Source organism: Saimiri boliviensis, assembly GCF_048565385.1.
Source record: "Saimiri boliviensis isolate mSaiBol1 chromosome 2 unlocalized genomic scaffold, mSaiBol1.pri SUPER_2_unloc_4, whole genome shotgun sequence".
Classification (NCBI taxonomy): Eukaryota; Metazoa; Chordata; class Mammalia; order Primates; family Cebidae; genus Saimiri; species Saimiri boliviensis.
Window position 1 is genome coordinate 17,947 of NW_027412491.1, and position 26,270 is coordinate 44,216.

General features: G+C 36.5%; 1 protein-coding gene across 2 annotated transcripts in view; it reads left to right on the forward strand.

Moving 5' to 3' along the window:
- LOC141583109 (tyrosine-protein kinase JAK2-like) overlaps window positions 1–24,969 on the forward strand; it is a 42,907-nt gene extending 17,938 nt beyond the window's left edge. For both annotated transcript variants that reach the window (XM_074392488.1, XM_074392489.1), the window contains 9 exons: window positions 804–955; window positions 1,109–1,259; window positions 1,978–2,114; window positions 9,048–9,237; window positions 10,083–10,207; window positions 10,372–10,544; window positions 13,358–13,475; window positions 23,244–23,357; window positions 23,593–24,969. In XM_074392488.1, coding sequence (XP_074248589.1) covers window positions 804–955; window positions 1,109–1,259; window positions 1,978–2,114; window positions 9,048–9,237; window positions 10,083–10,207; window positions 10,372–10,544; window positions 13,358–13,475; window positions 23,244–23,357; window positions 23,593–23,700 — 1,268 coding nt within the window. In that variant the 3' untranslated portion in view covers window positions 23,701–24,969. The remainder of the gene's footprint in view (window positions 1–803; window positions 956–1,108; window positions 1,260–1,977; window positions 2,115–9,047; window positions 9,238–10,082; window positions 10,208–10,371; window positions 10,545–13,357; window positions 13,476–23,243; window positions 23,358–23,592) is intronic.
- The last annotated feature ends 1,301 nt before the right edge of the window (window positions 24,970–26,270 follow it).

The window sequence follows — 26,270 nt, forward strand, 5'->3', positions numbered from 1 at the left end:
AGCCCACTTGTATCAATTCCATCCCTAGAATATGTTGGTGCAGTTTAGCCATCCATCCGCCATAAATGCCTGTTGGTCCTTTTTTTGTTTTTTTTGTTTTTTTTTATCTGCAAGTGAGAATTGCCATGGCTATTAAATCATTAGGACAATCTGAATGATGTAACATTATCTTTACTACGTAAGCATTGTAAAGAAATACCAAGAAGTATCAAGGGGCAATTTTAGGATAAACTAGATAGAAAAAATTTTTTGACTATTTAGTGCAGTGGCTCATGGCTGTAATCTTAACAACTTTGGGAGGCTGAGGCTGGTGGATAGCTTAAGCCCAATAGGTCAAAGCATAGTGAGCTGCCATCATGCCACTGCACTCCAGCCTGGGTGACAGAGTGACACCCTGTCTCAAAAAATTTTTTTTTTTTTGTAAGGTAAAACTAATGGAAAGAGGTTGAGAAAGTGATATGCGAATTGAGACACTATAAGTTTAACGGAAAGAAGATGAATTGATTCAGAATTCACCGTACAGGATTCTAGTTCTGTCTCTGCTTCTAACAAATTGTGTGCCTCTGGGCAGATTCCTCAATCGTGTGTCTCCATGTTGTCACTGTTAAAGATGAGGTATTGAATTAGATAATCTTGAAGGTCCCTTCTGGCTCTTAAGTTTATGCAGTCATGTGCACGTCATGTGCACATCCCCTCCAAAATAAATAGGCCTGATTATTCAAATGAACTTTAAGCTATTTACATATAAAAGATTGGTTTACTTGCAAATTATTTAATCCTACTCTGTTCAAATCATTTAAAAGTCCTTCAGGAGAGAATACCATGGGTACCACCTGAATGCATTGAAAATCCTAAAAATTTAAATTTGGCAACAGACAAATGGAGTTTTGGTACCACTTTGTGGGAAATCTGCAGTGGAGGAGATAAACCCTTAAGTGCTCTGGATTCTCAAAGAGTAAGTTTATACAGATTAAGTTAGAATTATTCTCTCTCTGAATTTTCATAATACTTTCACATGATTTAATACTGTTTAGCCCATCTAATTTTAAAAAGAAGGTTGGTGTGGCATTATGCAATTTATTCCCAGTTTGTGGTTCTTTAATTATAGAAGCTGCAATTTTATGAAGATAGGCACCAGCTTCCTGCACCAAAGTGGGCAGAATTAGCAAACCTTATAAATAATTGTATGGATTATGAACCAGATTTCAGGCCTTCCTTCAGAGCCATCATACGAGATCTTAACAGTTTGTTTACACCAGGTATGTATTGATGAAGTGATCTCACTGATTTTCCAGGCTTCTCTCTTTATTTAATGAATCTTTACTAATTTTGTAATTCCTTTAAAAATTTTTCTTAATGTCCTTTGGACCCTCTTAGTATCTTATGTTCATATGCCTTTCATGATTTATACATATTCTAATCTTGACTGATAATTATTTTCATTTTTTAAAAAACAGGCCTTTTCCTCTTTCAGTAAATTAATTTTAGTTTGCCATTTAATGAGTTATAAACTATAGCGTTTTTGTTTTGCTTCAATTGACTTTTAAAAAGCAGTTCTTTTTAACATTTCTCATATATTTTATAATTGGTTTTCTAAACATGAGCTTTATTTGTTTTGGTTTATTTTTTCCTTTTTCAAAATACTGAGCTGATATACACGTGTTTGACCTATAGGTGCTTTCTACTCCAGTATTACTCACCTTTCTCACAATAACTTTCAGCATATTACCTTACTTTATGAATATTAAAACTTATTTTGGAAAACAAATATTTATCCTTTGTAAAATCTCTCTTGAAAGCCTGTCAGATTATGGGTAATGATAAAAGGCTTCCATTAATATAATCTAAACTATTTGAGCTTACCTGTATCATTTAGTATTTATAACTCATGATTATTTTCGTCAACTTGAATGTATATCAGTATAGTCCAGAGAATATTTTGCTAACTAAAGGTGGTAATATTCTTTATTTCTCCAGATTATGAACTATTAACAGAAAATGACATGTTACCAAACATAAGGATGGGTCTTTCAGGGTTTTCTGTTGCTTTTGAAGACAGGGATCCTACACAGTTTGAAGAGAGACATTTGAAATTTCTACAGCAACTTGGCAAGGTAAATTGTCAGAAGTTTTTCAAATACAGTATAATCATTTTATTTAGGAAAAACTTAAGAGAGTTTCTAAAGTTCACTTACTGTAACATTTTAAGGAGTACTTGTAGAAAAAAAGGTTTGGTTGTCAGATGTTGAAGTGCTGTGTTAAATAAACAGCTATCTTTACTGAATAACTTTTCAGAGGCTTTAACATGTAATGTGCATTGAGTCTTCAAGAGGATGATAAATTAGGCAGTATTACTCAAATTGACTTGACCAATAGACTGTTTCTTGATAGCAGGAGTTCATTATAAGTGATTCAGTGAAATAGAGAAAGGAACATGTATGCTTTTCTACCTGCCTTTCTGCCTGTAGTCATCTCAGGGAGAATTAATCAGACTTGCTGCTTAGGGTCTAGGATTTTGACTGTGCCATATTCACTAGCAGTCTCTGTCTATTAAAAGATCAATCATGTATAACCTACATATTCTAAGTAAGACCAGGGAATGCTCCGTTCTTAGAAGGTCCAGTCATAGTGGTAAGCTCTCTCTTTCTCCCATAAGCTTGCTAGGATAAGGTTCTATATCATGTGGCCTTAGGAATTGGATTTTGGCATGGACACAATATAAAGTTCTCACTTAGACCTTGTAATTAAGCTAAATATTTGAATCCAGTTTTACTAGGGTTATATTAAGTATTGGTTTAGTTATCTTAATACTTTGCTGTTGTTTCCTGTTTGTAACATATTCTTGGAATATTTTATTCTTTGAAGGGGGTTGTAGCAAAGCCAACAAAACATACCAAGTCCAGGTCTTTGGGTGTATTAGTTATCTCTTGCTGTATAACAAATCACCCCAAAACTTACAACTGAAAACATTTATTTTCTCCACTTGCTGTGAGTCAGGAATTTGGGAGCAATTTAGCTGGGTGGTTCTAGATTAAGGTCTCTCACAAGACTGTAATCAAGGAGTTAGCCAGGCCTTACATGTCATCTTAAGGCCTGACTGAGGGATGATCTGCTTACAGTCTCACTCTACATGGTTGTTGACAGGACTCAGAAAATCTGCTTCCAGGGTCACTTACATAGGCATCTCCATAGGACTGCTCACAACAGGGTAGCTGAGAGCAAACACCCAAAGTGGAAGCCATGGTCCTTTTATAACCTAATCTTAGCAGTAGCACCTTATCACTCTTGACATATTCATTTCATTATAAGCAAGTCAATAAAACCTGCCCATAATCAAGAAGAGGTGATGATAAGAGCATGACTGCTAGAAGGTAGGAAATATTGGGAAATATTTCAGAGGCCACATGCCTAACTGGCTGACCTTGGTGATAATTCCATGTTGATAGCTTCAAATTCTCAGTAGTATGCAATATGTCCAAAATTTATTAAACCATAGAAACATTTTTACCCTTCATTAACTATGGACATTGCATGGAAAGTTATTCTCTAGAGCAGTTTGCTAAATGATACTTTAGACTTAAGAGTAATCTCTTCATTTTACAATTAGAAAAACTGAGGTCTAGAGATACTATGTAATTGCCTATGGCCACAGCTAGATATTAGCAGATGTGAGATGAGGACCTTGTTTCTGTACTCCTACTTCCACACTATTTCCACTGTTCTATATACGTATTTGATTGTGTTTGTGTGAGTATGCTTCAGTTGCATTATCATCTTCTATTGTCTTTATAGGGCAAATCATGTATTTTGCCATTAAGACATAAAGAAAGTAATTTTTGTATTCCCACATAGGGATACATTGTGATCACAAAGCAAACACTCATTTTTTTAATAGAAAAGGCAAAAATTAGTATAATATGAATTATTCATGGGTTTCTGGTTGAAATCTGTTTTAATTTGTTGTTAATTATATGCCAATATTTTCATGACTAGAAACACTAATCACTGGATTTATGACTATAAATAATGGCTCAAAAATCATGAAAACCTTACAAATTACTTTCTCTGTGATCTTAAATAAACCACTTAATGTTTCTAGTCCTTAGATCCAACCTTTAGTAGATAGTATGGTATTTCTCAGAATTTGTGTTTGTGTGTCTGTGTGTGTGTGTGTGGACTATAGAGAGTGTTTTAGAAAAAGTCCAACTTGTTTGACATAAAAGGAAGGAGGATAGTGAAATTCCATTATCTTCAGTTGACATGGATATTTTCACTTAATTTTTAATTTTCTTCCTATGTTTGTATCTTTTCTCAACTTTTTTTCTTTTTTTTAATTTTACTTTAGGTTCTGGGGTACATGTGCAGGTCTTGCAGGATTGTTGCATAGGTACACACATGGCAGTGTGGTTTACTGCCTCCACCCCCATGTCACCTACATTTGGCATTTCTCCTCATGTTATCCCTCCCCAACCTCCCAGATCCCCCACTGTCTCTCCCTTGGACCCCTGCAACAGACCCCAGTGTGTGATGCTCCCCTCCTTGTGTTCTCATTGTTCAACATAGCCTGTGAGTGAGAACATGTGGTGTTTGATTTTCTGTTCTTGTGTCAGTTTGCTGAGAATGATGGTTTCCAGATTCATTCATGTCCCTACAAAGGACATGAACTCATCATTTTTTATGGCTGCATAGTATTCCATGGTGTATTTGTGCCACATTTTCCTTGTCCAGTCTATCATTGATGGGCATTTGGGTTGCTTCCAGGTCTTTGCTATTGTAAACAGTGGTGCTATGAACATACATGTACATGTGTCTTGATAACAAAACGATTTATAATCCTTTGGGTATATACCCAGTAATGGGATTGCTGGTTCAGATGGAATTTCTATTTCTAGGTCCTTGAGGAAGTACCACACTGTCTTCCACAATGGTTGAACTAGTTTACACTCCCACCAACAGTGTAAAAGTGTTCCTATTTCTCTGTTTTTCTACATCCTCTCCAGCATCTGTTGTCTCCAGATTTTTTAATGATCGCCATTCTAACTGGTGTGAGGTGGTATCACAGTGTGGTTTTGATTTGCATTTCTCCAATCATCAGTATGATGAGCATTTTTTCATAAGTTTGTTGGCCTCATATATGTCTTCTTTTGAAAGGTGTCTGTTTATATCCTTCTCCCAGTTTTGGATGGGTTTGTTTTTTTCTTGTAAATTTGTTTTCTTGTTAATCTGTTTTAGTTCTTTGTAGATTCTGGATATTAGCTCTTTGTCAGATGGGTAGATTGCAAAAATTTTTTCCCATTCTGTTGGTTGCTGGTTCACGCTAATGATTGTTTCTTTTGCTGCACAGAAGTTCTGGAGTTTAATTAGGTTCCATGTGTTTATTTTGGCTTTTGTTGCCAATGCTTTTGGTGTTTTAGTCATGAAGTCCTTGCCTATGCCTATGTCCTGAATGGTTTTGCCTAGGTTTTCTTCTAGGGTTTTTATGGTGTTAGGTCTTATGTTTAAGTGTTTAATCCATCTGGAGTTAATTTTAGTGTAAGGTGTCAGGAAGGGGTCCAGTTTCTGCCTTCCGCACACTGCTAGCCAGTTTTCCTGACATCATTTATTAACAGGGAATCCTTTCCCCATTGCTTGTTTTTGTGAGGTTTGTCAAAGATCAGATGGTTGTATATGTGTGGTATTTCCTCCAAGGCCTCTCTTCTGTTCCATTGGTCTACATCTCTGTTTTGGTACCAGTACCATGCTGTTTTGATTACTGTAGCCTTGCATTATAGTTTGAAATCAGGTAGCATGATGCCTCCAGCTTTGTTCTTTTTGTTTAGGATTGTCTTGGCTATGTGGGCTCTCTTTTGGTTTCATATGAAGTTTAAGGTGTTTTTTTCCAGTTCTGTGAAGAAGGTCATTGGTAGCTTAATGGGGATAGCATTGAATCCATAAATTACTCTGGGCAGTATGGCCATTTTCAGGATATTCTTCCTAACCATGAGCATTGTGTTTGTCCATCTGTTTGTGTCCTCTCTTATTTCCTTGAGTAGTGGTTTGTAGTTCTTGAAGAGGTCCTTTACGTCCTTTGTTTGTTGTATTCCTAGGTATTTTATTCTCTTTGTGACAGTTGTGAATGGGAGTTCGCTCATGATTTGACTCTCTGTTAGTCTGTTATTGGTGAACAGAAATGCTTGCGATTTCTGCACACTGATTTTGTATTCTGAGACTTTGCTGAAGTTGCTTATCAGCTTAAGGAGATTTTGGGCTGAGACGATAGGGTCTTCTAAATATGTAATCATGTCATCTGCAAATAGTGACAATTTGACTTCTTCCTTTCCTAATTGAATACACTAAATGCCAGGTACTCTGTTGGTCACTATAGATATGGGTTATAGTCACTGGCTCTGAAGAGCTTACAACTTAGTAGAGGTGGATAGCCAACTAATTATAGAACAGTATGATAAGTATATACCGTATTTAAACTTCACACATGGTGTCTAAGAGTTTTGTAAGATGTGAATTGGAACAAATGTCAACATTATACTTAACGTATATTTGTGAATTGTTTATATATTGATTTTTGAGATAGCAAAACATAATTACGGGTTTCCTTTTCACACAAAATTCCATTAATGTGTTTGGTTATAGATTTAATTATTTAAAAAAAACAGAATGCAACAGGATGCAACAGTATTGTTATTCAGTACTTAACTGGGAATTTCTTTAGCATTATTCATAAAGTACCCCTAAGTTAAATGGTAACACAGTAAATTATAGTATATGTTTCTGTATCAACGTAACCAACATTGGTTAGGCACTTAGGCTCACTGGTTTTATTAGTCTGTTCTGATGCTGCTAATAAAGACATACCTGAGACTAGGTAATTTATAAATGGAAGAGGTTTAATTGACTCAGTTACCCATGGCTGGGGAGGCCTCAGGAAACTTGCAATCATGGCAGAAGGCACCTCTTCACAGGGCAACAGGAGAGAGAATGAGTGCCATCAAGGGAAATGCCAGATGTTTATAAAACCATCAGATCTCATGAGAACACACTCACAAAACCACCCCTGTGATTCAACTGCCTCCCACCAGGTCCCTCTGATGACACATGGGGATTATGGGGATTACGATTCAAGATGAGATTTGGGTGAGGACACTGCCAAAGCATATCACTGGTAGTTCTTTTACTCTCTCACTTGATTTCTGTGTTCCTATCTCAAACCCTTTTCTCTAGTCCTATCTCAAACCCTTCAGGTTTCCTATCCTAAATCCTGCTTTTTGTTACCAGTAATTTTCTTCATGCTCTTCTTCCATAAGAAAAATAGAGGCATTCCAAATTAAAAGGGAGACTGATTTTTGCCTATCAAAGTGACAAAGATTTAGAAAAAGTATAATGACCATTGTTAGTAGGGATGTGATAAAGTACACATTTTCCCACTGTTTATTGGAACATCAAATAGTAACTAATTCGAGAGAGCTTCTAATGCAGTGTGTGTTAAGGGCCTTTGAAATGTTTGTATCTTTTGAACAGCTAATTGTTAATATTAGCTTATAAATACTTGTGTACGTCTTAATAGAGATGTACACAAGTATTTAAAGAATATTGCAATGACATGACTATTAATTTAAAAATTTTTCTTAATGTACATTTGTTTTCAGTGTTAAAAAATTAGTGCATTTGTGTGACAGTATACCACAGTTAAAAATCATTAATTTCAAGGAATATATAGTGGCACTGGAAAATAAATTTTATGGATACACTGTTTAGTAGAGGAAAAGAAGATAAAATTCTTCCTACTTTTGGTTTCTAAAATATGTTTTGGAATAATTTCTCACAACAGCCACATGAGACAGACATTTTATTATACTCCACTTTAAGGAAGAAAAAAAGCCTCCTGTTAGGGAGAGGTGAATTGTCCAAGGTCAGAGCGACAGCAAGTTATGCATCAAGATTCCAATTCCCATCTGACTCGAGAGTCCTGGGTCTACCCACGTTGTTGTGTGGCCTTTTAAACTGTGTACAGATTTAACTTTGAGCCTACGTATGGTCTAGGTTTGTTTTTTTTTTTAATTGACTTCAAGTATGTAATTGAAAATATAATCACTTAGAATTTTGTATTTCAAGAACTACATTGTTTTATCCTTTAAGAATGCAGTAATATCCAAATACACTAATTTGATTAATACCAAAAACCTATATTTTAAGTTATTGCAACTTACCAATTCTATGTAGTTAATGAGTCTTAGGTAAAAAGAATGGATTTCTTTAAAGATAACTTTAAACAAAAAAAGTAGGGCCATCCACAGGCTAAAAGTTTCTTTCTTCTTAATCTGCTGAAATTAACAAAATACCATAGACTATGTAGCTTAAACATCAGACATTTACTTCTCAATTCTAGAGCCTGGAAATTCTGAGATCAAAGTACTGGCAGGGGTTGGTTTCTGGTGAGGGCTCTCTTCTTGGCGTGCAGATGGCCATCTTCTTGCTATGTCCTCACATGGGAGAATGATTGCTCTAATGTCTCTTCCTCTTCTTATAAGGGCACTAGCCTTGTCACGTTAGGATTCCATCCTTATAACCTCATTTAACTTGTATCACCTCCTCACAAGGCCCTATATCCAAATACAGTCTCCACATTCATCATATAAATTTTTTTTTGGCGGGGGGGGGGCAGTCACAGACATTTAACCCATAACAGACACATTCCATCAAGATCACTGAAAGTGATATCAAGATATTTTGCAGAAGAGGAAAATCCTTTCTGGAAGTTAGTGACAAAAGTTTAGGAATTCCTCAGCATGTCCCTTGGCTTATTGTGATAATTAATGTTCATCATTTATTTAAATGTTTTTTTGAAATAATTTATATTTTGGCCTGTAATTTGTCCAGAAGAAGTTAAATTTATAGGTTTACTACCCACCAGTTGAGATAGTATTTTCTTATCTTGTTCTAAGAGTTAAAGATGTGTCTACTAATTCTAGCTACTAGAATATTCTATAAAATTTATTTGTAATTTGCCTTGAAAACTTGTTATTTCCATCGTAATGTGACGTGTCATTTAGGGTAATTTTGGGAGTGTGGAGATGTGCCGATATGACCCCCTACAGGACAACACTGGGGAGGTGGTGGCTGTAAAAAAGCTTCAGCATAGTACTGAAGAGCACCTGAGAGACTTTGAAAGGGAAATTGAAATCTTGAAATCACTGCAGCATGACAACATTGTAAAGTACAAGGGAGTGTGCTACAGTGCTGGTAAGTTGACCATTGAAACCTATTTTATATTGAAGGTATGGGCCAGGCACAGTGACTCAGGCCTGTAATCCTAGCACTTAGGGAGGCTGTGGCAGGCAGATCATGAGGTCAGGAGATTGAGACCATCCTGGCCAACCTGGTAAAAACCTGTCTCTACGAAAAATACAAAAAATTAGATGGGTATGGTGGCATGTGTGTGTAGTTCCAGCTACTAGGGAGGCTGCGGCAGGAGAACTGCCTGAACCTGAGAGGTGGAGGTTGCAGTGAGCCGAGATTGTGCCACTGCACTCCAACCTGGCGACAGAAAAAAAAAATTCAAGGTATGCTTGGCATCTTGTGTAACAGAAACGTACAGTGTCTAACAATCTGGACTTATGCCAATGCCCAGAGGGAGAAATATTCTATAATGACTGGAGATTGTGTTTGGTGATCATGGACGTAACTAGAGGAAGTATTTGGCTAGTTAGGCATTCTTTTCACCTCTTAAGTTTACCAAGAGAGTATCATTTTTAAAGAAATTGGTTTTGCTTACATTTTCTATAAAAATATTTTTGAATTTGATGATTTTTGTTTTGTGTAAATGAAGAGAAAGGAAATAGTCTCATCAGTTTATTTTGTTTTGCCTAAAGAGTTACAGAAAACAAACACAAATAGTTTTAAAGCTTTTATTCAAAACGTTTTGTTTTTATTCAAAAGTTTTTGATTCATAAAGCTTATATTCTTAACAACTATATCACCTTTAATGTATAATAGTTTTGTCATCTTAGATTTTATATATGTTTGAGTCATTTATGATTTCAGTATAATATGGCAAAGTAAAACGTTGTTTCCATCTCTGTTAAAAGGTCGGCGTAATCTAAAATTAATTATGGAATATTTACCATATGGAAGTTTACGAGACTATCTTCAAAAACATAAAGAACGGATAGATCACAAAAAACTTCTGCAGTACACATCTCAGATCTGCAAGGTACCTAATATCCTGATTGTTTGCTGTAGCTGAAGCAAGCATGTTGAAGTAATTGTTAGGAAATCATCTAGACTTTTTCTTAGATAATAAAGGGAATAGGAGTAAGACAATTTAAATTGTTTATGTTCATAAAACTAACTGAAAGAAAAATGTTTTATCCATAGGGTATGGAGTATCTTGGTACAAAAAGGTATATCCACAGGGATCTGGCAACAAGAAATATATTGGTGGAGAATGAGAACAGAGTTAAAATTGGAGATTTTGGGTTAACCAAAGTCTTGCCACAAGACAAAGAATACTATAAAGTAAAAGAACCTGGTGAAAGTCCCATATTCTGGTGAGTACATTTCAGTGTAAGTGAAATTTTAGAGCACAGATTTCAAACTTTGTTATTAATAGTTTGTCATTTATATTTACAATAACAGTGAACATTTACTCTGCTTACATTGGGCTAAATGCATTTTATAATCTCATTTAACCTTTATAACAACCCTTGAAGAACATGAATGATTATTATCTCCATTTTAAGCATGGAGAACTGAATAGCCTACCCAAGGTGAGATGACTAGTAAATCACTGAACCAGGATTCAAACCCAGGAAGTCTGATCCCAGAGTTCGCTTGTAAGCCTTCCTAAACATGATAATGCTTTAATCTGGCATTAATTGAATATTTTAATATGTTGCAGCAATTTGAAGCTAAAGGTGTGTGTGTGTGTGTGTGTGTGTGTGTGTGTGTGTGTGTGTGTGTGTGTTTTTTGAGATAGAGTTTCGCTGTTACCCAGGCTGGAGTGCAATGGTGCGATCTCGGCTCACGGCAACCTCCGCCTCTTGGGTTCAAGCAATTCTCCTGCCTCAGCCTCCCGAGTAGCTGGGACTACAGGCACGCGCTACCATGCCCAGCTAATTTTTGTATTTTTAGTAGAGACGGGGTTTCACCATGTTGGCCAGGATGGTCTCGATCTCTTGACCTCGTGATCCACCCACCTTGGCCTCCCAAAGTGCTGGGATTATAGGCTTGAGCCACTGCACCCGGCCGCTAAAGGTTATTTTTGATATGAATTAATTGTGAGGAGCATTCAAACCTAATTTTTTATGTGGAATATACTGTTTCTTTTTATCTGTGCTTTGATGGAAGATTTCCTTTTTTATGCCTTCATTCATTTACAGTGCATTTTCCTTTCTAGGAATGATTTGGTGGAATTATATTAGAATATTTTGGTTTTGCATACATTCTAATAGGCTTTCATTCTGATTTATTCATCTGCTAAAATACTTTTAAGACAATGTTATTTGAGTCAGATGTTAGTGTTAAAGGAGGGGTTTTTATTTTGGCTAAGTATGTTTTATTTACATTCTTGATATTTAATTTGAAAATCAGAATTACTGATTCAAATAATATAACTGCCAGTTTATAAATATTTTTCTGTGGATCATCAGAATGACTAGAAATGTATACATTATTCAGTTTGCTGCTGCCATGTTCACAGATCATCTGCATGTGCTAGCTATCTTTATTTTGTATGTGTAAATTTTTCAACTAATTCCAATGATTGCAAATTATTAGTCTGGAAATAAATCAGGTAAGAAAGCACAAATGATTTAGAACGGATTATTTCCACAGGTGGGTAACTTATAATGCTATTATGAATGTGTTTTAAATTAAGAGTCTTTTATCTTTTAAAGATACATCTTGAAGTAATTTATGATTGAAATACTATGATGTTTGAGATTCACTTTATATAAATTCACTGGGGTGACTGGGGTGGAGGTGTGGAGTAATACATGAAACAAGAGGGGCAATGAGTTTAGCTGAGTGACAGGTACATGGTTGTTCATTGTTGTCTAATTTGTGTAAGTTTGACATATTTCATAATATTAACAATACTTTTTGAGGAATGTCCTCCTGCTAATCATTAGAACTGCTTTCATCTAATTATTTTTAGGGTATTAGTTAAACTGAAAAGTAAAACTCATCTAAAAATAATCATCTGTTTTGGTCATATCCCCAGTGGTATATGAATTTCTTTTTATTATTTTCAGAATGAGAAATTAAAGAGGTTAAATAAAACTAGCTGGCAGTCAGTAAATATTAGTTATATGAAGATCCAGAGATATGGATATACATACTCATTATGTTAATAAACATTTATTAATTCTCTACAGTGCTCCAAATACTATATAGGGACCTAGGGATATGAAGATAGGATTAGCATAAGAAGAGATGGACTGTCCCTTAGCAGGAAGGCTGAACTAAAAGGAAAAGTTGGATGTGGTAGGCAAATTTAACTGACAGCTCTGCTACCCATAGCCCCTTCCCTTTAAGGCTTGTAATCAGGAAAAGTCAAACGTATAATCAAATCATTGCAACCATTTTTTTTTCCCTCCAGGATTCATCTTTAAATGCATCTTTGCATCTTAACTTGCAAAGAATAGCTTATTTTCACTTCTTAGAAGGGACTCTGCAGTTAACCCTGGTATTGTCTATAGAGACAGAAATAAATTTATTTGGATTTCTGTATCAGAGGTTCCCAAGACCACCCCCATGTTGACAATTTGCTGGGAAGACTCACAGGACTCACAATATATCCATATTCATAGTTATGATTCATTATAGGGAAATAATACAAAGCAAAGTTAGCAAGGGGAAAAGGCATATGGGACAAAGTCTGGAGGAAACGAAGCACAAGCTTCCAAGGGGCCTATTCCAGTGAAGTTGTGTGGGACACATTTAATTCCCCCAGCAATGAATTGCAACAATATATGTGAAATACTGTCTATCGGGGAAGCTCATTACAGACTCACTGTGCAAGATTTTCACTGGGACTGGTCACATAAGCACTCTTTGCCTGGCACATACTAAAATTACAGACTCCCAGAAGAAAAGCAGATGTTAACATAAACCGTATTGTTTGTACAAACAATCTAGGCATAGTGAGTCACTCTCATTTAGGGAACTGTGGAATCCCTCCTGAAATCTAAGTTCACAGGTGCCAGGCAAAAAGGCCCTTCTACTCATGGAAGCCTCAGGCCTGCTGTGTTAACTTTTTTCTCTACCCCCACCCCCTTTTTTTAATACAATGATTTTGCAGGTAAAATCAAGAGTCCACATATTAAATAACTGTCTTTTAAATGTTCTTCATATATTACAGGTATGCTCCAGAATCACTAACAGAGAGCAAGTTTTCTGTGGCCTCAGATGTTTGGAGCTTTGGAGTGGTTCTATATGAACTTTTCACATACATTGAGAAGAGTAAAAGTCCACCAGCGGTCAGTGTGCTTTTTATTTACTTTCAGTTTTCTGTTTGTTTGATTTGTATAAATTTATGGGGTACAAGTATAATTTTTCTACATGCATGCATTGCATAGTGGTGAAGTCAGAGCTTTTAGGTATCCACCACCTTAATACAATGCATTATACCCCTTAAATAATTTCTCAGCATCTACGCAGCCAACTGCTCACCCTTCCAAGTCTCCACTGTCTGTCACTCCACATTTACGTCCATGTGTATACATTATTTAGCTCCCACTTATAAGTAAGAACATGTAATATTTGTCTGTGACTGATGTGTTTCACTTAAGATAATTACCTCCATGCATGTTGCTGCAAAAGGCAAGATTCATTTTCACGGCTGAATAGTATTCCATTGTGTATGTGTATCACATTTTCTTTATCCAGTTATTCACCGATGGACAGACACTTAGGTTGATTCCATAACTTTGCTTTCGTCAAGAATGCTGTAATAAACAAAAAAGTACAAGTATCTTTTTGATGCAGTGATTTCTTTTCCTTTGGGTAGATACCCCATAGTGGGTTTGTTAGATCTAGTGCAGGCGTCCCCAAACTTTTTACACAGGGGGCCAGTTCACTGTCCCTCAGACCATTGGAGGGCCACTACATCCTGTGCTCCTCTCAGTGACCGCCAATGAAAGAGGTGCCCCTTCCTGAAGTGCCCGCGGGCCGTAGTTTGGGGACACCTGATCTAGTAGTTCTATTTTTAGGTCTTTGAGAAATCTTTTAATGTTTTCCATAGAGGTTGTACAAAGTACATTCAGCATTTCTCCAACAGTGTATAATAGTTCCCTTTTCTCCACATCCTCCAATATCTGCTATTTTTTCTTTTCATTCTGACTGGAGTAAGACATATCTTACTGTGGTTATTTTTTTTCTCTTTTTTTTTTTGTAATTCTGACTGGAGTAAGACATCTCATTGTGATTTTAATCTGCATTTCTCTGATACTAGTGATGAACATTTTTTCATATGTCTCTTGGCCTTTTGTGTGTCTTCTTTTGAAAATGTCTATTCATCCATCTCCTTTGCCCACTTTTTAACAGGATTATTGGGGTTTTTGGTTGAACTGTTTTGAGTTCCTTATAAATTATGGAGAGTAGTCCCTTGTCATATGCAACGTTTGCAAGTATTTTCTCCTATTCTACAGGTTTTCTGTTCATTCTGATTATTTTCCTATGTAGAAGTTTTTAGTTTAATGAAGTCTCATTTGTCTGTCTTTGGTGTTGCTTTTGAGGTTTTTGCCATGAATTCTTTGTCTACATCATTTCCACGTAGTATTTTTAGAGTTTTAGATCTTACATTTAAGTCTATAATCTGAGTTAATTTTTGTATATGGTGAGAAATATAGGTCCAGTTTCATTCTTCTGCATATGACAATCCAATTTACCAGCACCACTTAGTTAAAAGGGTATCCATTGGCTGGGCGTGGTGGCTCACACCTATAGTCCCAGCACTTTGGGAGGCCGAGGTGGGTGGATCACAAGGTCAGGAATTCAAGACCAGCCTAGCCAACAGAGTAAAACGCCGTCTCTACTGAAAATACAAAAATTAGCCAGGCCTGGTGGTGGGTGCCTGTAGTCCCAGCTACTCAGGAGGCTGATGCAGGAGAATCGCTTGAACCTGGGAGGCAGAGGTTGCAGTGAGCTGAGATTGCGCCACTGCACTTCAGCCTGGGTGACAGAACAAGACACTGCCTCAAAAAAAAAAAAAAAGGTATCCTTTCCCATACTGCCCAAAGCAGTCTGCAGATTCAATGCAGTTCCTATCAAAATACTAATGTCCATTTTTTCACAGAATTAGAAAAAAATCCTAAATAGCAAAAGTGATTCTAAGCAAAAATAACAAAGCTGGAAGCATCACATTACTTGACTTGAAATTATACTGTAAGGCTACAGTAACCAAAGCAGCATGGTACTTACATAAAAACAAACATACAGATCAGTGGAACAGAATAAAGAACCCAGAAATAAAGCCACATATCTTTGACAGAATCGATTAATATATGTTCTTTATATGTTCTTTATGTTCTTAAGTTTTTTTTTAAATGAGAAAAGATTTATCCAAATAATAGTAAGTGTAGGATTCATTTTAAAGCTCTTATTGCTTAATTTTGAGGCAATATGCAACAAAATAACCTCAAACTTAAAAAAGGGGTTATTCAGAAACTAGTTAGTATATTCTCTTAATATTATTTTTATTAAATTCAGTAAGCTCGTTCATTCTAGGAATTACTGCGTGAGTCAAAATAAACCTTCTAAAGTAATTTTTCTCCTAGTCATCTTATAATTTTTTTTAATATGGAAAAGTATGAAAAAATAAAAATAATCTCTAATGCAATTAGTCTGAGATGACCACCTTAATATTGTGGTATGTTATCTTTCAGGCTTATTTTTATTTTTTGTATAAAAGTATATAAAAAAAGGTATATAAAATTTTTATAAATTTATAGAATTTCATTTTTATATATAAATATATAAAATATATTAAATATATTAAATATAAATATATAAAATATATAATATAATATTAATAAATATATAAAAATATGTAATTTTATAAAATTAAGGTCATACTGTACAGTTTGCTCTTCTATTTCATGAAGTATTACAGCATGGGTAAAGTTTACAATATTAGAAAAATGTAGATCCGACTTTCAAGATGGCCGCCTAAGAACAGCTCAGGACTTCAGCTCCCAGTGAAAGTGCAGAGGGTGAGTGGACGCCGCATTTCCAGACGAACTCTTATTGCCCACAGACCAGGAGATACCCAGGCAGAGGGGTCGCCAGCGTCGCAGTCCCAGCCGGTGCGGCTGTTTTGGCCCCCGCGGGGCTGATTCCGCCCGCGCGGCTGCTGTGACCACTCCCTGTTGCTGCGGTTCTCCGTACAAAAGCCACTGGTCTGGGAGCCCTCTTAGCTGGCGAGCAGAGCCTTGAGATGGCAGAATAGCCCATTCATCTGAAATAGCGAGCCAGGCCAGGAGATTCCTAGGCAAAAAATCCGCCAGGAGCCGGCGCCGCGGGTCGAGCCGACTCCGTGAGTCGCAGCACGGGAGATCCCGGCGCCTTTTCAACAAGCGACCAGAACGCGGGGTCGTTCAACTTAAAAGAAAAGACTCTGAGTCAGGGAGCCAGGTGATCAGGCTCGGTTGGTCCCACCCCTCCACCCCCAACAACAACGAAAACAAAAACAGTAATTGGAAACCCTCTGGGTTGAGCCCTTCAAACCAAGCACAGCTGAACGGGGACGGTCCGGCTCCGTGGGGGAGGGGCTTCCGCCATTACTGAGACTCTCCACCGCTACGGAGGCAGGCTGCCGTTGCCGAGGCAACCCGCCGTTGCCGAGGCAACCTGCCACAACAGAGAGAGTCCGCCATAACAGAGGCGGGGCCACCATTGCCCAGACAGTTCTAACTACGCCCATATAAAAAGGACTACAGGGAAGAGCTCAGGGCAGCTGGGCGGAGCCCACAGCAGCTCAGCAAAGCCCCTGCGGGCAGGCAGAGGCTAGGCGTGCTGCTAGCTGGGCGGGTCCGACCTGAAAAAAAAAAAAAATCAAAAAAGGCAGTAGTGCAACGGAAACTCATAAAGCTCCAACTCCCTGGGACAGAGACAGACAACAGGTGGATAAACCCACAAAAATGGGTAGAAACCAGCGTAAAAAGGATGAAAACTCCCGAAACCAGAACACCTCTCCTCCTAAAAGTGATCACAACTCCTCACCAGCAAGGGAACCAGACCGGATGGAGAAGGAGGGTGATGAAATGACAGAATCAGACTTCAGAAGATGGGTAGTAAGAAACTACAATGAGCTAAAAGAACATGTTCTAACCCATCGCAAAGAAAATAGGAACCTTGAAAAAAGATTGGCCGAACTGCTGACGAGAATGGACAGCATAGAGAGGAGAATAAGTGAATTGATGGAGCTGAAAAACGCAACACGAGAGCTTCGTGAAGCATGCACAAGCTTCAACAGCCGAATTGACCAAGCAGAAGAAAGGATATCAGAGGTCGAAGACCAACTCAATGAAATAAAAAGAGAAGGCAAGAACAGAGAAAAAAGCGCAAAAAGGAATGAACAAAATCTTCAAGAAATGTGGGACTATGTGAAAAGACCTAATCTACGTCTGATAGGTGTACCTGAATGTGATGAAGAGAATGAATCCAAGCTGGAAAATACTCTTCAGGATATTATCCAGGAAAACTTCCCCAACCTAGCAAGGCAGACCAATATTCAAATCCAGGAAATACAGAGAACACCACAGAGATATTCCTCAAGAAGAGCAACCCCAAGGCACATAATCGTCAGATTCACCAGGGTTGAAATGAAAGAGAAAATGCTAAGGGCAGCCAGAGAGAAAGGTCGGGTTACCCACAAAGGGAAGCCCATTAGACTCACAGCAGATCTCTCAGCAGAAACCCTACAAGCCAGAAGAGACTGGGGGCCAATATTCAACATCCTTAAAGAAAAGAACTTTCAACCCAGAATCTCCTATCCAGCCAAACTCAGCTTCATAAGTGAAGGAAAAATAAAATCCTTTGTGAACAAGCAAGCACTCAGAGATTTCATCACCACCAAACCTGCTCTACAAGAACTCCTGAAAGAGGCTCTACACATATAAAGGAACAACCAGTACCAGCCACTCCAAAAACACACCAAATGGTAAAAAAGCAGCAACACAATCAAGAATCAGCATCAACTAACCAACAAAACAGCCAGGTAGCATCAAAATGACAGCATCAAATTCACACATAACAATACTATCCCTAAATGTCAATGGACTAAATGCCCCAATCAAAAGACACAGACTGGCAAATTGGATAAAAAGCCAAAACCCATCAGTGTGCTGTATCCAGGAAACCCATCTTACATGCAAGGATACACAAAGGCTCAAAATAAAGGGATGGAGGAAGATCTACCAAGCAAATGGAGAGCAAAAAAAGGCAGGAGTTGCAATTCTCATCTCTGACAAAATAGACTTTAAAGCAACAAAGATCAAAAGAGACAAAGAAGGACATTACATAATGGTAAAAGGATCACTGCAACAAGAAGAGCTAACGATCCTAAATATATATGCACCCAATACAGGAGCACCCAGATACATAAGGCAAGTTCTTAATGACTTACAAAGAGACTTAGACTCCCACACAATAATAGTGGGAGACTTTAACACCCCATTGTCAATATTAGACAGACCAACCAGACAGAAAATCAACAAGGATATCCAGGACCTGAACACAGACCTGGAACGAGCAAACCTAATAGACATTTACAGAACTCTCCACCCCAAATCCACAGAATATACATTCTTCTCAGCACCACATCACACCTACTCTAAAATTGACCACATAATTGGCAATAAATCACTCCTCAGCAAATGCAAAAGAACAGAAATCATAACAAACAGTCTCTCAGACCACAGTGCAATCGAGTTAGAACTCAGAATGCAGAAACTAACTCAGAACCGCACAGCTTCATGGAAACTGAACAACTTGCTCTTGAATGTTGACTGGATAAACAATGAAATGAAGGCAGAAATAAAGATGTTCTTCGAAACCAATGAGAACGAAGACACAACATACCAGAATCTCTGGGACACATTTAAAGCAGTCTCTAGAGGAAAATATATAGCAATGAGTGCCCACATGAGAAGAAAGGAGAGATCTAAAATTGACACCCTATCATCAAAATTGAAAGAGCTAGAGGAGCAAGATCAAAAAAACTCAAAACCTAGCAGAAGACAGGAAATAACTAAGATCAGAGCAGAACTGAAGGAAATAGAGACACAAAAAACTCTTCAAAAAATCAATAAATCCAGGAGCTGGTTTTTTGAAAAGATCAACAAAATAGACAGACCACTAGCCAGATTAATAAAAAAGAAAAGAGAGAATAACCAAGTTGATGCAATAAAAAACGATAAAGGGGATATCACCACAGATTCCACAGAAATCCAAACCATCATCAGAGATTATTACAAACAACTCTATGCACATAAACTAGTAAACCTGGAAGAAATGGATAAATTCCTGGACACCTGCAACCTCCCAAGCCTAAACCTGGAAGAAGCCGAAACCCTGAATAGACCAATAACATGGTCTGAAGTCGAGGCAGCAATAAAGAGCCTACCACCCAAAAAAAGCCCAGGTCCAGATGGGTTCACAGCTGAATTCTACCAGACATACAAGGAGGAGCTGATACCATTCCTTCTGAAACTATTCCAGACAATCCAAAAAGAGGGAATCCTTCCCAAATCATTTTACGAGACAAACATCATCCTGATCAAAACCCGGCAGAGACTCAACAAGAAAAGAAAATTTCAGGCCAATATCCATGATGAACATAGATGCAAAAATCTTCAATAAAATACTGGCAAACCGATTGCAACAGCATATCAAAAAGCTCATCCGCCATGATCAAGTAGGATTCATCCCGGGGATGCAAGGCTGGTTCAACATACGCAAGTCCATAAACGTAATTCACCACATAAACAGAACCAAAGACAAAAACCACATGATTATCTCGATTGATGCAGAGAAGGCTTTTGACAAAATTCAACAACCCTTTATGCTAAAAACCCTCAATAAACTAGGTATTGACGGAACGTATCTCAAAACAATAAAAGCTATTTACGACAAGCCAACAGCCAATATCATACTGAATGGGCAAAAACTGGAAGCATTCCCTTTGAAATCTGGCACTAGACAAGGATGCCCTCTCTCACCACTCCTATTCAATATAGTACTGGAAGTTCTAGCCAGAGCAATCAGGCAAGAAAAAGAAATAAAGGGTATCCAAATTGGAAAGGAGGAAATCAAATTGTCTCTATTTGCAGATGACATGATTGTATATCTGGAAGACCCCATCATCTCAGCCCAAAATCTCCTGAAACTGATAAACAACTTCAGCAAAGTCTCAGGATACAAAATCAACGTGCAAAAATCACAAGCATTCCTATACACCAGTAATAGACTTCAAGAGAGCCAAATCAAGAACGAACTGCCATTCACAATTGCTACAAAGAGAATAAAGTACCTAGGAATACAACTAACAAGGAACGTAAAGGACCTCTTCAAGGAGAACTACAAGCCATTGCTCAACGAAATAAGAGAGGATACAAACAGATGGAGAAACATTCCATGTTCATGGTTAGGAAGAATCAACATCGTGAAAATGGCCATACTGCCCAAAGTAATTTACAGATTCAATGCTATTCCCATCAAGCTACCAATGACCTTCTTCACAGAACTGGAAAAAAACACCTTAAACTTCATATGGAACCAAAAGAGAGCCCGCATAGCCAAGTCAATTCTAAGCAAAAAGAACAAAGCGGGAGGCATCACACTACCGGACTTCAAACTATACTACAAGGCTACAGTAATCAAAACAGCATGGTACTGGTACCAAAACAGAGATATAGACCAATGGAACAGAACAGAGGCCTCACAGGAAATACAACATACCCACAACCATCTGATCTTCGACAAACCTGACAAAAACAAGCAATGGGGAAAGGACTCCCTGTTTAATAAATGGTGTTGGGAAAACTGGCTAGCCATGTGCAGAAAGCAGAAACAGGACCCCTTCCTGACACCTTTCACCAAAATTAACTCCAGATGGATTAAAGACTTAAACATCAGACCTAATACCATAAAAACCTTACAAGAAAATCTAGGCAAAACCATTCAGGACATAGGTGTAGGCAAGGACTTCATGACCAAAACGCCAAAAGCAATGGCAACAAAAGCCAAAATAGACAAATGGGACCTAATCAAACTCCACAGCTTCTGCACGGCAAAAGAAACAGTCAGTAGAGTGAATCGGCAACCAACAGAATGGGAAAAAATTTTTGCAGTCTACCCATCTGACAAGGGGCTGATATCCAGAATTTACAAAGAACTAAAGCAGATCTACAAGAAAAAAACAAACAAGCCCATTCAAAAATGGGCAAAGGATATGAACAGATACTTTACAAAAGAAGACATACAGGAGGCCAACAAACATATGAAAAAATGAAAAAATCATCATCACTGGTCATCAGAGAAATGCAAATCAAAACCACATTGAGATACCATCTCACACCAGTTAGAATGGCGATCATTAAAAAATCGGGAAACAACAGATGCTGGAGAGGATGTGGAGAAATAGGAACACTTTTACACTGTTGGTGGGAATGTAAATTAATTCAACCATTGTGGAAGACAGTGTGGCGATTCCTCAAGGACTTAAAAATAGAAATCCCATTTGACCCAGCAATCCCATTACTGGGTATATATCCAAAGGATTATAAATCATTCTACTACAAGGACACGTGCACACGAATGTTCATTGCAGCACTGTTTACAATAGCAAAGACCTGGAACCAACCCAAATGCCCAACGATGATAGACTGGATAGGGAAAATGTGGTACATATACACCATGGAATATTATGCAGCCATCAAAAACGATGAGTTCACGTCCTTTATAGGGACATGGATGAACCTGGAAACCATCATTCTCAGCAAACTGACACAAGAGCAGAAAATCAAACACCGTATATTCTCGCTCATAGGCGGGTGTTGAACAATGAGAACACATGGACACAGGGAGGGGAGCACTACACACTGGGGTCTGTTGGGGGGAAATGGGGGAGGGGCGGGGGGTGGGGAGGTGGGAAGAGATAGCATGGGGAGAAATGACAGATACAGGTGAGGGGACGGAAGGCAGCAAAGCACACTGCCATGTGTGTACCTATGCAACAAACTCGCATGTTCATCACATGTACCCCAAAACCTAAAATGCAATAAAAAAAAAAAATGTACTGCAAATATGATTTCTAATTGCTGAGTAGCATTCCATCTTAAGGGTATATATATCTGAACAATCATTTTCCATTCTTCAGTCTTTTAAGTAACACTTCAGTGAACATATTGAACATCCTTATAGATAAATACTTATCTCTGGTACTTATCTTTGAGTAAAAGTGTAAAAGTTAACTATTTTTAAAGTTTTTTTTTTTAATTTCAAAATGCTTTTTAGAAAAGCTATACCAGATTGTATCTCAACATGCATAGGGATGTACATGTCATCATTTGCCAGTATTGGTCTTTATATTTTTATGCAGTTTTGCCAAGTTGATAAGGGAGAAGTTAAATATATTTTTATTTACATTTCTTATTAATGTGATTGAGTATATATTTATTGGGTGTTTATGGTGAGCTATGCACATGTGTGAATTATCTCTTCTGTGCTTTGCCTCCCTTTATGTCTATAATTTTGGCCAATTTATAAGAACTCTCTCATGAAAATAAGTAAATGACATTTAAGTATTTTCCTAGCTTATAATTCAGACTTTAATTTTATAAACTTTTGATATATGAAAGTTTTCTGTGTTACATTTATGCTTATTCATTCTTCCTTTTTTCTTATATTCTTTTATATTATATAACTTTATTTCAATTGAAATGTGATAGGATGTGTTTATGCAATAAAAAAAAACTCAACGGAAATATGTTTTCAGTTCATGTGCTTTGAGCTCTTCTCAAGGGATTTGTGTTGAGTTTATTATAGGTATGGAAATGGAAATTATAGAGATTCTGTATTTAACAATCTTATGTTTTTGATCCTTAAAAATAGTCTGTTTTAAAAAGGTTTGAAAACATATAAAAGCATACATAAACTGAATTTTTTCCCATTCACTGGAGGAAACTGAAAAAGAATTTTACTACAAATTAGATGTACAAAAAATACTGAAAGTGGATTTGTTTTAGGAATTTATGCGTATGATTGGCAGTGACAAACAAGGACAGATGATTGTGTTCCATTTGATAGAACTGTTGAAGAATAATGGAAGATTACCAAGACCAGATGGATGCCCAGATGAGGTAACCCATTTTTTAATCCGTGATAATCATCCATTTTCTTTTTCTGTTTACTCAAGGAATTCAGTTCACTTCCTGAAATTTAATTTGCAGAGCTTCCAGATAAACAGCATAATCAGATGACTGTGAAACAAAGCACAGTTATGACATGTGCCCTGTATTGAAAATTAATGTTTCCCACCAATTATAGATGGTCCTTAGTGTTCACTGTAATTTTGGTTTATTTTCTCCTTTACAGATTTATATGATCATGACAGAATGCTGGAACAATAATGTAAATCAACGCCCCTCCTTTAGGGATCTAGCTCTTCGAGTGGATCAAATAAGGGATAACATGGCTGGATAAAAGAAAAGACCTTCATTCTGAGACCAAAGTAGATTTATAGAACAAAATTTTCTATTTCACATTGCTGTGGACTATTATTACATACATCATTATTATGTAAATCATGATGCTAGCCAGCAAAGATCTGAAAATATCTGCTGAAAACTTTCAAAATTCAGTAAGTTTTTCTTCATGAGGCTACCAGTAAAAGACATTAATGAGAAGTCCTTAGCAAGAAATTTTGTGAGAAGTTTCTTAAACGTTGGCAGTTAACATCACTCTTCTCTGGCAAAACAAAAACAGACTTTTCAGTTCAGCTTTTTGAGACGTGAAAAAATTATAATGTAAATTTTGCGATGTTAAACATGCACAGAATATGTATGTACAGTTTTTACCACAGTGGATGTATAATACCTTGGCATCTTGTGTGATGTTTTACACACATGAGGGCTAGTGTTCATTAATGCTGTTTTCCAATTTTTCCATACTTTATCTATAATTACTTCACTATACAAATTAAGATGTTCAGATAATTGAATAAGTACCTTTGTGTCCTTGTTCATTCATATCACTGGCCAGCATTATAAGCAGGTGTATACTTTTAGCTTGTAGTTCCATGTACTGTAAATATTTTTCAAAGTGAAGGGAACAAATGTCTAGTTTTATTTGTATAGGACATTTTCCTGACCCTAAAGAATACATTTCGAAATGAAAGAAGGTTACAAAGATAAAATCTATTTTCTTATGGTTTCCCTTGTATCTATTTGTGGTGAATGTGTTTTTTAAATGGAACTATCTCCAGATTTCTCTAAGACTACTATGAACAGTTTTCTTTTAAAATTTTGAGATTAAGAATGCTAGAAGTATTGTCATCCTTTGAGCTGTTTACTGCCAATAAGATTCTTTAATCCCTGGGATCTATGCTCATGAATTAAATTTAAGCCTAAGCCGTACAACAGATTGTTTTTAAAATGGATAGCTTCTTAAGATGTGTAGCAGGTTAAGAATTTTTTCCTAAAGACTGTGTATTTGAGGGGTTTACAGAACTCTGCATTGCAGTCATAGATTTTCTTTTATTAGAGGGGAAATGAGGAAAATAAGTGAGAAAGTATGCTTGTTAATTTTATTCAGGAAGGCCAGTGGAAAATTCATAGTGTGTATCTTTAAGAAAAATGAGAGCATACATCTTTTTAATTAAGTATAAGGGGTTGTTTATTGTTGTGTTTTGTTATATTGCTAATCCACTTTAGATAACATACCTAAAATAAAATATAGTGGGTTTTTCTTGTGTGTGTGTGTGTGTGTTTGTTTATACAAAACTAAAAATACTTGGTATTTTGATTAAAAAGAAAATATTTTTAGTAGTACAGTCTACTTTTTTAAAACTTGTACTGAAGACTTCTGATTTTGGGTTGAAGGGAAGGAAAAGGAAGAAATATTTTTTACCTTCATTATATTTAAGCATTTTAGTAGTTACTGGATGTAGAAATCATCTAAAATGACAATGAATTAGATTTTTAAAGAAATTTCAGTAGCTATTTTAATGAAAGTTTCATATAATTAATTTGTAAAGACTCCTCAAGGATTATATGAAATACAATTATGAGATCTTCCATTTTATTACTTTTCAAGTGAAAAATAACCTGTCATAAAATATGCTTGATTTTACATTTTGATACTAAAACTTGAGTACATACTTAAAAGTATGTTCTTTTCAAAGGTCTCTAACATTGTTTTTTCAAACAAGATGTGAACTAACTTTTCTTAAACTTTTTAAAAAATGCTTCATCTTTAGTTTTATATAAAGAATCTCACATGTACATTCTTGCTTTTAGAGTGGGATCACTACCTTATTATAAAATACGAAGTTTCCAAGAGACTTCTTTTCACTGAGGCTTTGTAAAGTTTTCAGTTTTGATTCTGACTATACATAAAAATAAGCTAACCCTGCAGCTATTAAGTTGGTTTTGTACAAGAAACAGGTAAGTAATTATGGTACCACATAATGCCAAAATATTTTTTCACATTAATATTCTTCAGAAACAAGGGTAAAGGTATTCTTAGAATTATGTAATTATGTAATATTCTAGTATAGTAAGTTACACAGTCTTTATGTAAATGATTTTCTTCTTCCATGGGTACTTGCTTGGAAAATAGTCACTTTCTCATTCTATTTATATATGCTGCCAGTAACACTATAATTTGCTATGGAAGAGTGTTCTTTTAACCTAAGACTTATACTTTAATGGAAGAGTGTTCTTTTAACCTAAGACTTATACTTTAAAGTCAAGTGTAATTTTTATTACAACTATAACTTCTGGTATTTAAAGTTTACTTAAATAATTGTAGGTATTTTCTAACTCTTCTCTGTTAGAAAAAAGTGGAGCCAATCTCCATTGGGGGAGTGGCATTATGTGCTTAATTTATTGAGACTATGTTAATTTCTTTAGCATGTTCCCCCCAAATTGAAATACTGATGCAGTAAATATTTAAAAGTGATTTTCTTTTGTATTGTCACCTAAACAAGGAAATGGTTTAGGGATGTTATGATAACTTACATTGGTTTAGGAATGGTATGATAGCTTACCTTC